General features: G+C 37.3%; 1 protein-coding gene across 1 annotated transcript; it reads left to right on the plus strand.

Annotated features, from left to right (window-relative positions):
- The first annotated feature begins 521 nt into the window (after positions 1-521).
- On the plus strand, positions 522-4,225 carry LOC131029095 (pentatricopeptide repeat-containing protein At4g30700). The gene is made up of 3 exons (XM_057959498.1): positions 522-3,293; positions 3,479-3,638; positions 3,735-4,225. Exon 1 carries the CDS (start codon positions 780-782, stop codon positions 3,222-3,224), a length of 2,445 nt encoding a protein of 814 aa, XP_057815481.1. The 5' UTR covers positions 522-779; the 3' UTR covers positions 3,225-3,293; positions 3,479-3,638; positions 3,735-4,225.
- The last annotated feature ends 8,204 nt before the right edge of the window (positions 4,226-12,429 follow it).

A 12,429-nucleotide genomic window follows, 5' to 3' on the forward strand; every position in this document is an offset into this window, starting at 1 on the left:
TTAGGAGTTTAATAAGCATATCTAATTTTAAAAAACTATATTCTAATAACTACCATATTATCGATTATTTATAAATGATAGTTTCGAATAGGCATGACTAACACTCCTCCAAATTCATGGAGAATGGGATGAATAAACGATTGATCATTTAAATACATTTTACCAAGATGATCTACTGTCCGAAATATCTTTGCGAATGAATCAATTTGCAGAAAAAGAAAAATATAGTTGGAGAAGGTTCTCTCTCCATGAGAGATATGTGATTTGAAGATGAATATTGAATTTTATCATTTTACACAAAAGATATTATTGACCATTTGAAAATAAGAAAAATTGGCTCCCCCAAATTCCATTATAGACTACTCCATAAATATTATATATATATTTTTAATCTCTTTTTTTTTACATATATATTTATATACATCTTATGATCCTTATATTATTTATTTTTAATTTATTTGTAATGTATAGTAACCTAAAATACTAAATTTGGATAATTTTCTCATATAGATGAAGTGCAAGCTCCAAAATTGAACTTGAAGTTGTCCCTCCTAAAGAGCTACTCAATCGCTGGGCAATGCTCTCTGCACTGTTGCTAGTACCATCCCCGATCCCTCTCCTCCTCTAGCGCATCATCATGGTCACAGCTGGTCTTCCAGATGTGATAGAGGATCCCTATGTTGTTGCTCTGAACCCCGGGGTTGCAGAGATAATGAGGCCTGATCCTTATCGTCAACCTGTGCAAATGGTTTTGCTCATTTAATTTCGAATAACTTACAATGCCATCCGTTGTTAATCTCAATCTCAATATCAGAAAACTCTCTACAGAAGGTCGGCTGAAAGATGCGGTTCGCATTGTACTTGCCAGGCAAAACCCTGCTGTAGATTCTTCTGCATATGTTCATCTATTACAGGTTTGCATTGCAAGGAAAGCCCTTTCAGAGGGCAAGCAAATCCACTCTCACATTAACAAGAGGGGTTTTACACTTGCGACAGACACGTTTTTACAAAACACACTATTCAACATGTATGAAAAATGCGGAAGTTTGGTGGATGCTCGCAATGTTTTTTATCACAATATCGAACCAGACGTCTTTTCATGGAATGTGATAATTACAGCTTACAGAAATAATGGGTTCCCTCAGGAAGCATTCACGACGTTCTGCCAAATGCAGCGAACAGATGTTCAACCTGATCACTTCACCTTCTCCGCTATCCTTCCTGTATGTGCCAGCTTGGCATCTCTAAAACATGGTTTGCAGATCCACGGAAGAATAATAAGATGTGGGTTTCTATCCAATGTTATTGTGATGAATACCCTGATGGATATGTATGCAAAATGTGGACGCATGGAAAACGCACGCGAAGTGTTTGACAGAATGACTCTGCGAGATGTAATATCATGGAATGCAATTATCTCTGAGTATGCACAACATGGACATATTGAAAAAGCCTTGGAGATTTTTAAGCAAATGCAATCGACAGGCGTAAAGCCTAACTCATCAACATTAGCCAGCATCCTCCCAGTGTGTGCTAAAATGGGAGATTTGGATCAGGGTATGGAGATCCACCAAAAAATAATGGAAAATAGAACTTTGTCAGATGTTGTAGTTTTGACTGCCCTGATAGACATGTATGCAAAATGTGGAAGCATACTGAAGGCATATGAGCTGTTTGAGAAAATACCCCAACGAAATGTGGTATCATGGAATGCAATGATCGTAGGATATGCACAAAATGGGTTTGTTGAGAAATCCTTGGAGACTTTTGAGCAAATGCGTTTGGTAGGTGTCAAGTCAGACTTATCCACCTTTGCCAGCATCCTCCCAGCCTGTGCGAAGATGGGAGCTTTGCAACAGGGTATGGATATCCATCAAATCGTAATCAAAAGTGGGTTTTTGTCAGATGCTGTAGTTGTCACTGCATTGATAGACATGTATGTAAAATGTGGACACATACAGAAGGCCCACAAATTGTTTGACTATATGCCTCAACGGGATATGGTCTCATGGACTGCAATCATTTCTGGATATACACATGCTGGACTTGTTGATAAAGCCTTGGAGATCTTTAAGCAAATGCAATTCACAGGTGTAAAACCAGATACACCAACTTTTGCTAGCATCCTGCCAGCTTGTGCCAAACTTGGGGCTTTGGCACAGGGTATGGAAATCCATCAAAGAGTAATTGAAAGTGGATTTGTGTCCGATGTGGTTGTGACTGCCTTGATGGACATGTATGCAAAATGTGGGATTATACAGAAAGCAGTTAAATTGTTCAAGAAAATGCATCATCCAGGTGTGGTCTCATGGAACGCAATTATTGCAGGTCATGCGATGCATGGATATAGCAAAGATGCCTTTGAACTCTTCGAGCTGATGAAGCACTCTGGTACAAACCCAGACCATGTGAGCTTCCTTTGTGTTCTATTTGCTTCCAGTCATGTAGGTTCTGTGGATGATGGCTCTAAATACTTCAATCACATGACCAACTCTTATGGGATCATGCCAAAAATGGAACATTATGTATGCATGGTTGACATTCTTGGCCGTGCTGGCTATCTTGAGGAGACCCTGAACTTCATTATTAAAATGCCAATAAAACCTGGCATGGTTGTGTGGGAGTGTCTACTTGCTGCTTGTAGATCACACAAGAATATAGGCTTAGGAGAATTTGTCTCAAGACTCATCCTCGAGATTGATCCGAAAACTGCTGCACCTTATGTTCTTCTGTCAAACATTTATGCAGAAGCTGACAGATGGGATGAGGTTCAGAAGGTAAGGAATTTGATGAAACACAGAGGAATTCAGAAGATACCTGGATGTAGTTGGATTGAACTTCATAAAATGGTACATGGTTTTTGCTCAGGGGACAAATCACACCCACAAACACAAGAGATTTATGCAATGTTGGAGAAATTGTCATGGGAGATGAAGGCAGCGGGGTATATTCCAGATACAAAACCTGTATTAAGTGATGTGGAGGAGGAGGAGAAGGGATTACTCATCTGCCATCATAGTGAGAAGTTGGCAATCGCATTTGGATTGTTAAACACATCACCTGGAACAACTATTAGAGTTGTCAAGAACCTTCGTGTATGTGTTGACTGCCATACAGCAACCAAATTTATCTCTAAGGTTGCTGCAAGAGAAATTATTGTCAGAGATGCAAACCGTTTCCATCATTTCAAACATGGACAATGTTCTTGTGGAGATTATTGGTGATGCTAAGTGAAGCAATCCCTAGAAGCAACCTTGCACTAGAACAAGATGATTCCTGTCAGGCTTGCTTTGGTAAGAAAAAGTAACGCTTTAGTTTCAGTTGCTTGAAATATTGTTTCTTAGAACCAGACCATGCTTTTGACTTGATGACCTGATACGGTGTAGATGCATCACCATATAGATATACAGATGAGATATTTAGTAAAGCCCTATTTTACAATAACATGGAGGAATCATGAAATTGAATTGTTTTTCAGGAAGCCTGTACAGTTCTGTAATGAAAATTTGGAGTAAGAGGTGGAAGAATGGGAAATGTGGAAGGAGTCAAATCACAAATGCTTGAAGGAGATGGAAAGCTTCCAAGCCAGCAATAAATGTGAAAGAAAGGCTTGAAATCAAAACCAGTCCTTGTGTAAGGTGAGAAGAGCATCTATTGGTTATTGTCTATTCCTACCATTATCATTTTGTATCGTTTTTATGTTTGGACTAATTTATTATCTTGTGCTTATATAGGTCTACCATTTGGGCCTAAATTATAAGTGGCAAATTATATATGCGGATGTATATATTTCCAGGTGGATTTTTCAATTTATGGTCATGGAATTTCAAGAAAATTTCATGTTGGTGGAATTAACTTGTAGAGACTGTTATTTAAATCCAAGATGAATCAGAGTGAAAAATCATAGGGTTACTGAAGGAGCTCAGCCTAATTGGTGATGATGATGGTGTGTAACACAATCCTCCAAGGTTAAAATCTCCAGATGTGCGATTGAGCTAGGTTTGATCCTTAGGTGATTTTGACAGAATGGGTCCCAAAGCTCATGGCAGCTCAGCCAAAGGAGGCTTCTGATATGGGGGCATGCTTGTTCAACATGTTATAATATGCTTAAGGGCAGAGTGTTGATATCTATGGATTGAATCCATTAAAAAAAGAAAGAAGGAAAATTATAGAATTGTATCTGGTATTTTCAAATATCCCTTTTATAATTTATATAGATCTTACTTACGCAATATAAATAAGTTCCTTTCATAAAAGTCGTAATGTTTGTAGATGATAAATGATTAAACATCTCAAATAATGGTTAGAGATTTCTAATCCGACGTAGCATGGCCATTACATTATTGGAGAGCGAACATCATGTTTGAGGAACTCGCTTAAAAAGGAGTGATTTCCATAAGCTTTGGCGAGTCATCACCATTTTGTTTGAAATAAGTTATTATAATTTATGTATTTAGATGTACACTAAATTTTTTTATTACAATTATCAATGTTTAGGCTAATAGAAGAAAGTCTAGACAAGGAAGAAAGGGGAAAGTAAGAGCTAAGAGAGTTGGACCCAGTGAGTACAGGAGTTAGAGATGTATTTTGAAATTATAAGCATTGACGATGATCCAAGAAGTGTCAAATATGTAGTCAAGAGATTAAATTCAATGTTGCACTTTGAAGGGATAGTTTGCAGTATGGGAGAAGAAGATTTAGGAAAGATAAGATTAGATTGTGGTCAAATCTGTTTCGCTTCTGAGAGCAAATTTCTTCTCTTATAAGTAGCATAAGCTGTTCAGGGAGTTCCAAATTTTGAGACTGCAAGGTTTATTCATTAGAGAGTACATAGAGCAATTTATGAGATTGATAACAAGAATTGATTTGCAGGAAAATGAAAAACATGCAGTTTCTAGGTATCTTCATCGATTGCAGATTTGGCTTTGGTGAAGTAACATTTATTGGAAGAAGTATATATTACAATATGCTTTAGTGGCTTAGAAGAAACTAAGCAGGAAAAAAGGAAAATTAGTGAGTAAAGGTGACGACATAGCACCATGCAAATGGAAGTTATTCAAGATGTGATGAAGTTGAGGAATCACGAGTGCAAGACAGAGAAGTAGGATTTTACTTTTTAGAGAGAGAGAAAGTCAAGAAGATAGAAAAAACAGCTATGGTTATGGAGGAAGAGGAGGTGTTTGTTTTACAAAGAATTTGAGGTAGACGACTATCAACATATGGCTGTTAGAGACTATTTAAGTGCTACAATTTCAATGAGGCAGATAATGCCGAGGTTTGCCTTTATTAGTTATTACACAAAAGCTGCAAAATGGAGCGATTCTGGCTAGAGAAAAGCCTTAAGTGAAAGGGATTGCAGCTGAAACAAATGATCAAACCAACTTTAGTGCCTTTAAGAAAAGAGCTTACAGATAATGGAAGAGAAGTGTCTTCAGAACTCCGAGCAAGTTTGAAGGTAAGGTCAAAACGATTATTGATATTAGTTCATTTGATAAGTTAATGAGTAAAAATTATGAGAGAAACCATTTCTGGCATGTTCTTCCTAAATCCAATCCTTATAGATATAATATTTAAAAGAAAGATCGCAGTGTGGTTGTGGACAAGGCATATATGGTTTCATTCAATATTGATCCGTCTGAAGATAAAATACTATGTGATTTTGTGCCCATTAATAATTGCCATTTTTTGACTGACTGACTGTAGCAATGATGATAAAGTAAACGATATGAGGTGCACAGGGATGGGAAAAGGAATGTAATGGATCCTTTTGGATGATGAGAATTCCACGATTGTCACTTTGCCACTCTTTTCAATGGGTTGGAAATAATGCTACAGACAGCAATCAAACTCAACTTCTGAACCTAGGAGAGGAAATGATTCAAGGTGAAGCATCTGAATTGGAGAGTCTACAGGTTGAATGTTAATAGCCAACCATGAAGAAAGGTCACAATGATGTGGCAAAACCTTTGAACAGAAAGCAGCATGCAAGGAAGAGCCATCTGAATTCATAACATGAAAATAGCTTTGTTGTTGCAGAGTAGCTGTAAGACAGATTGGGAAATTGCTCACCAAAATTTTGCTCTTGTTAATGATGTTGAGCTGCTTCTACCAATGGAGGAAAAGGAGCACTGGGACACGAACATTTTTGCGAAGACAAACACCACCGGGCAAAGGAAATATGGAAATCAAATTCATAGTGAAATTATGGATGACTCTTATCTGCAGGTCTCAACCGTGAATATGAACAAAATTGACCATGACTTTCACAGCTATATTCAACATTGAAGATTATGACTCTGAACTAGGATATTAGGGAACAGTGATGAAGGGATTACTTTGTGGGACATAGGTAGACCCATCTTCTCACTGTGAGCAATTAGTTAGTTAGTGGGAAACCTTCCATCATCAGTAAAAAGGAAAAGAAACAGAGATGGCAGAAAAAAGGGATGTTTTTATTTTTTTATTTTTTTTGGTGTAATAACCCTTCCATAATACCCCAAAATACAATTTTTTTCGTTTTTTTTTGTTTTATTAATTTTTTAAAGTTATTAAGTATTCATTCATTTGTATACTCAGGGATTCAAGATAGACATCTAGCCCTCAAGTAGGGTTAGGCATCCATCCATCAAACAGGATAGGGATTCATCCATCAAACAGGATAGGGAACATAATGCTCTGACCAAAGACTTAAATAGAGACAGGCCATCGCCCTAAACCATTCTCTTCTGAAGACTACACTTCCTACTGGAAGTGCATTGAGGTCTATCTTTTAGGAGAGGAGAGTATATCCAACTTGAATCCCACCTTGGCATTTCGGCCTATGGCCTACGGGGAAGCAAGTGATCCCTTCAAGATCCTTTTTATCTTTACTTTATATTAAGGATTTTTATCCAAATCCCCTTCACTCAAACAGATTATCTTTGATTTGTTGGTCTTTATTAACAAATGACCTTCCTAAAACTTTATCCCCGATTGCTTGCGTACTAAGTCATTCTTGTGTGATTGAGCTAACGTGGAGTTTAGTTTGGAGACGTGGAATACTTTTCTCCTTGTTTACTCATGTTTATGAAATCTAAGTTTTATTCTACCCTTGCCACGTCTAAGCAATGTGAGTTCATTGGCAAATGTGGAGAATTTTCAAGTTTTGACTTGGCCTTTCTTGAGTTACGTTAGAGAAGTTTATTCTGTCGAGTTTATAGATTGGCATCAAGATGTGGTAGATTTAAGATACAAGTGAGGATGTTAGTTTATTTTTTAACTTATGGCTTCACTAGATGATGACAGCCTTTCTGACTACAAAGGACAGGAATTTAAAATCACAATACAGTGACATAATAATGATAGGAAGTTCAGAATTAAAATGGGGCTTTTAATTACAAACACATTTACATATTTTACAATAATATGTGACAGGAACCAAAACGTTTTGGGGTAAAATGAATCAGATCAGAACTCAGAAATACAAACTCTCATGACAGTCCAAGCTCACAGCAAATCAATTCTAAATTCAGAGGAAACAAAATTAAAAACTTTATTCATTGTTATCAAAGTTAGTTATACAAAAGGAAATCGATCCTTCTAAGGATTGGGCTTTTGTCTTCAGACAGATCGGTTTTATTAATCTCCCATTAACTGATGTGCTACCGTCGACCCCTCAAAGCTCTGCCTTCTCCTTCTCTACAATCGGTTTGTTGTACATTGATTCCATAAACGAGTCCTTTCCTTCCATGTTGGTCGAACCCCTTCAAAGACAACCTTCCTTCCTTTTATCATCGGGCCTTGTAACTGATTGTTCTCTGATCGGTTATGATGTGTCTATAGTTGTCGACTAACCAATTTTGTCAAATATCTGCCTTCCTACTCGTGTGGAGACAGGAAGTCTGTGCCGCCTCCATACCAAGGTTAAAACACACTAATTATAGGGTGATTGTGCGTTGACAAACTAACAGTAACTAAGCAACTTCGAACCAAAATTACAAGTTGCTTAACATAACAAACAAAATATAACAAGAAAGATAAACCAAAACATAGGAAGAGCGATGCTCCTGCATCAGGATCCCCTGGCACAAAAGGATTCATGAGCTCCTACTCATGAGTTTAGCAACAAAATGACCCAGCTTGGTGATGTCCGGTTCAATTAACCAAGAAGCATACTCCAAGGGACTATTTCTCCACTTTACCAAATACTGGAAATATTCTTGCTTGTAGGTCTTCTTCAACAGTTGTCTGTCAAGAATGCATTCAATATTTAGTGGAGTTGTTTGGACCACTTGTGGATCCTTATGAATGTTGGACTCTACCTCTTCTACATCTTCATCTTTAACACCTTTGTAAGGATATAAATCTGCAACATTAAAAATAGGAGAAATACCCATGCGCAAAGGAAGGGCAATCTCATACACACTAGCAAAAAACTTCCTAAGGATTTTACAGGGACCAATCTTCTTCATTTTTTGTTTATTGTATTTACCTGTAGGAAATCTCTCCTTCTTAAGGTGAGCCAACACAGGGTCACCCACCTGAAAATGCATCTCCCTCTGCTTCTTATCAACATACTATTTGTAGTGCTAATTGTTTTCCTCTATATTCTTCTTAACCTCCTCATGAAGGTCATGGATGACTTTTAGCAAAGTCTTCGCCATCCTCACTTCTCTTCTCCATATCATTGAAATTTCTAAGTTGAAAAACACCCCTTGGATGCATGCCATATCTAATATAAAAAGACTAAAACTTGTACTCCTATTTGAAGGATCATTATAGGCAAACTCAGCTTGTGCTAATGCTAAATCCCAATTTCTAGGTGTATTCCCAACAAGGCACCTCAACATATTTCCCAAACTCCTATTAACCACCTTGGTTTCGCCATTCGTTTGGGGGTGATAGGCTGAACTATAACTAAGTTGTGTTCCCAATTTCTTCCAAAAAGTCCTCAAAAAATGTCCAACAAAATTGGTGTCTCTATCAGATTTGATACTTCTTGGAATACCATGCAATCTTATCACTTCTTTGTAAAACAAGTTAGCAATATTGGTAGCATCACTAGTCCTCTACATGGAATGAAATGAACCATTTTAGAGAACCTATCCACAACTACAAATATAGAATCATTGCCCCTTTGAGTTTGAGACAAACCTAAAACAAAATCCATACTTATAGAATCCCATGGTCTAGATGGAACTGGTAATGGTTTATACAAACTAGTATTTTGGTTCCTTCCTTTTTCATGTTGACAAACTCTACATCTTTCCACATACTTCTTGACATCTATTTACATCTTTGGCCAACAGTAATGGGTACTTAACTGCAAATAAGTTTTATCTTGCCCAAAATGTCTAGCTAGGCTACCACAATGCTTCTCCTTTAGTAAATTGTCTCTCATTGATCCTCTAGGTATGCACAATTTGGTTCCTTTGAACAACAACCCTTCTTGGAGCATAAAACCAGTCCAAGGGCCTCTATCATGGGTGATAGGATTGTTGCATGCTTCATATGCATCTCTAAAATCTGCATCATCTACATACAACTCTTTCAAATTGTCAAATCCCACATTGTTAGCTTGGATTTCATGTAACAACAAGTTCCTTCTACTTAAAACATCATCAACCTTATTTGTTTGTCCACTCTTATGTTTCAATACAAAATTAAAGCTTTGAAGGTACTCTACCCATTTAGCATGCCTCTGGTTTAATTTATCTTGGTTGTTTATAAACTGCAAAGCATGATTATCTGTATAAACAATGAACTCCATATGAAGTAAGTAATGCCTCCATTTCTTCAATAATTGAACCTATGCATAAAACTCAAGATCACAGGCATAATATTTCTTCTTAGCATAATTCAATTTTCACTAAAATATGCCACTGGTTTACCTTCTTGACTAAGAACAATCCCTATTGCCAGTCCACCATCACCACACTTAACTCAAAAGACTTTATTAAAATCCGACAATGTAAGTATACGCTGCTCACTCACCTTTTGATTAAGGAATTTGAAACTTCTTTCAGACTTTAACATCCATTAAAACTGCTTGTTAGACCCCTTAATTGTTTCAAGTATGGGAGCAACTATATTGCTGGGAAATGGTGTCTCAACCTTGCATTTACATGAGGTTACTATTTATAGTAAGTTTTCATTTGAGCACGAAATGGTGCGAAATTCTCCCCAAGGCTTCTGGTTTGCTAGATAAGCATTTCAGTAAAGTTATGTCGCAAGATCACAACTAGTTTTAAAGATATTAAATTTCCATTTTGGAGGGTCCAATGAAAGGTTTAAATTTGATTTTGAGGACTTTGGAGGCCCCAAAATGCCTTGAAAAGTGGGCGTAAATGGCGTAGCGGTTTACGAGGCAATAGAGCATTTTGCAAGCTTTCCAACACTTCAAACGGTTCGTCAATCGGACACACGGTTCACAAGTTATGGCCTTCAAAAGTTTGTACTCCTGAAATAGGAAATATAATTTGTATTGGACACATAAATGAGCTGTAAAAAGGAGGGACGTGTGTTGATGTGTGTTTTAACACGTTATAGGGCATCTAGAAGGGAGATAAGGTCGACTACACCTTATTGGGTGGTTTTAGCCTATGGTTTTGTAATACCGTTTGACTGTTTCTTGTATTGTATTTCCTATTTATGAGGTGCGTGAGATAGAGGTTGTGTGTAAGAGTCTTATGGCTGTTGAGTTACCTTTGAATCTATGATTAGTGGTACTCTTGTGAAGAGCTTGCTCTGCAAGTATATTGTAATCTGTTTTGATTGCTAAATAATATTGAGCAGCTTTTGGAGTGTGGGGTTTTTCTCTCGAAAGGGTTTTCCCCATGTAAATCACTGTGTTAATGTTTGAATGTTATTATATCAATTTTTATTTTCTGTAACTGCTATGATGATCTGTAAAAGTTTTTGCATTACTCTCCTCTCAAGGTTAGTGTAGGAAGTTGTTCTGCTACTTGACTTCCTTACAAGTGGTATCAGAGCTTGATCACCTTTGGTTTCAATTGTGGGTTAGGTTTTTTGAACTAATCCAGATTTGAGTGGGAGCTTTTGTAGAAGACACTTTTTGATCTTGTTGCAGGAATTTTTAGATGGCAAATTCGTCAAGGAAAATAGAGGTGGATAAATTTAATAGAACAAATTTTGAGATGTGGAAGTTGAAGATGGAAGATCTGCTAATAGATTGAGATCTATGGGATGTTGTTGATGCGAATGTCCAAAGGCCCTTAGATCCTACCGAGACGACTCAGTATGATGTTATGGACAAAAAACCAAGGGTCTAATCAGACTATGCTTGGCAGACTCTGTTAAGATCAATGTCCACGAAGAAAACACTTCAAAGAAACTATGGGATAAGCTTGGTGAAATGAATCAAGCGAAATCTTTATTAAATCAGATTTTTCTTGAGGAAGAAATTGTATTCCTTGATGATGGAAGAGGGTGGACGAGTTGCAGACCACCTGGAAGCATTCAATATGTTGGTGGCTCAATTAGTATCTGTCGGTGTTAAGATGAACAAAGAAGAGAAATGCCAAATCTTGCTTTGTTCTTTCCCTGATTTGTGGGATTCTCTTGTTATGGCTATCGGTAGTACTTTTGTTGTTTTGAAGTCTGAAGATGTGGTGGGTGCCCTACTTGGTGAAGAGATGCGAAGGAAGGTATCCCACAATTCGAATGAAGCCTTAACTGTTCATGGAAGACCCAAGGAGAAAGGCAAGAAGAATGAGAAGTGTGATAAGTCCAAATCAAGAGGGAGTCGAAATCTCTTGGAAAGTCCAAAGTCATTTGTTGGAATTGCGGTATACCAGTTCACATCCGTAAGGACTGCAAAGAAGAAAAGAAGAAGATTGATTCTGATTCCGAGTCTAAGAAGGAAGATGGTGATGTATTTATTGCAGCTTTGGTGACTCATGCGGGTAATTATGCCTGGTTAATTGACTCAGGTGCATCTTTTCATATGACTACCAATAGAGATTGGTTTTCTGAATATGAAGAATTTAATTGAGGTAAGGTGTACTTGGGTGATGATTCACATTTAGACATTGTTGATCGAGGTAAAGTTAGAATTAGGTTTTCTGATGGTAGGATAAAAATGATTAATGGTGTGCTACATATCCCTGGTTTAAAACGACATCTGTTATCTGTGAACAAACTGATAGATGCGAGTGTGCAGGTAGTCTTTTCTAAAACATGATGTAAGATGATTAAGGGTGCTATGGTAATTGCTAGAGGTGTCAGGTTCGACACTTTGTATAAGCTAGACGCATACAATGTTGAGTGTAATAGCACTTATGTAAAAAGTAAATATGTGGAAGATTTGAGGGTTTCACCTTCAGCGGATGGAAATGGCTTTTGGGTACCTAAGGGTGCTCTTTCTTCTGAAGCAAAGTTACCTCCAGAGAAGACTATAATATGACACCAAAGGCTTGGCTACATTGGAGA

This window comes from Cryptomeria japonica, chromosome 5, assembly GCF_030272615.1.
Source record: "Cryptomeria japonica chromosome 5, Sugi_1.0, whole genome shotgun sequence".
NCBI classification, from domain to species: Eukaryota; Viridiplantae; Streptophyta; class Pinopsida; order Cupressales; family Cupressaceae; genus Cryptomeria; species Cryptomeria japonica.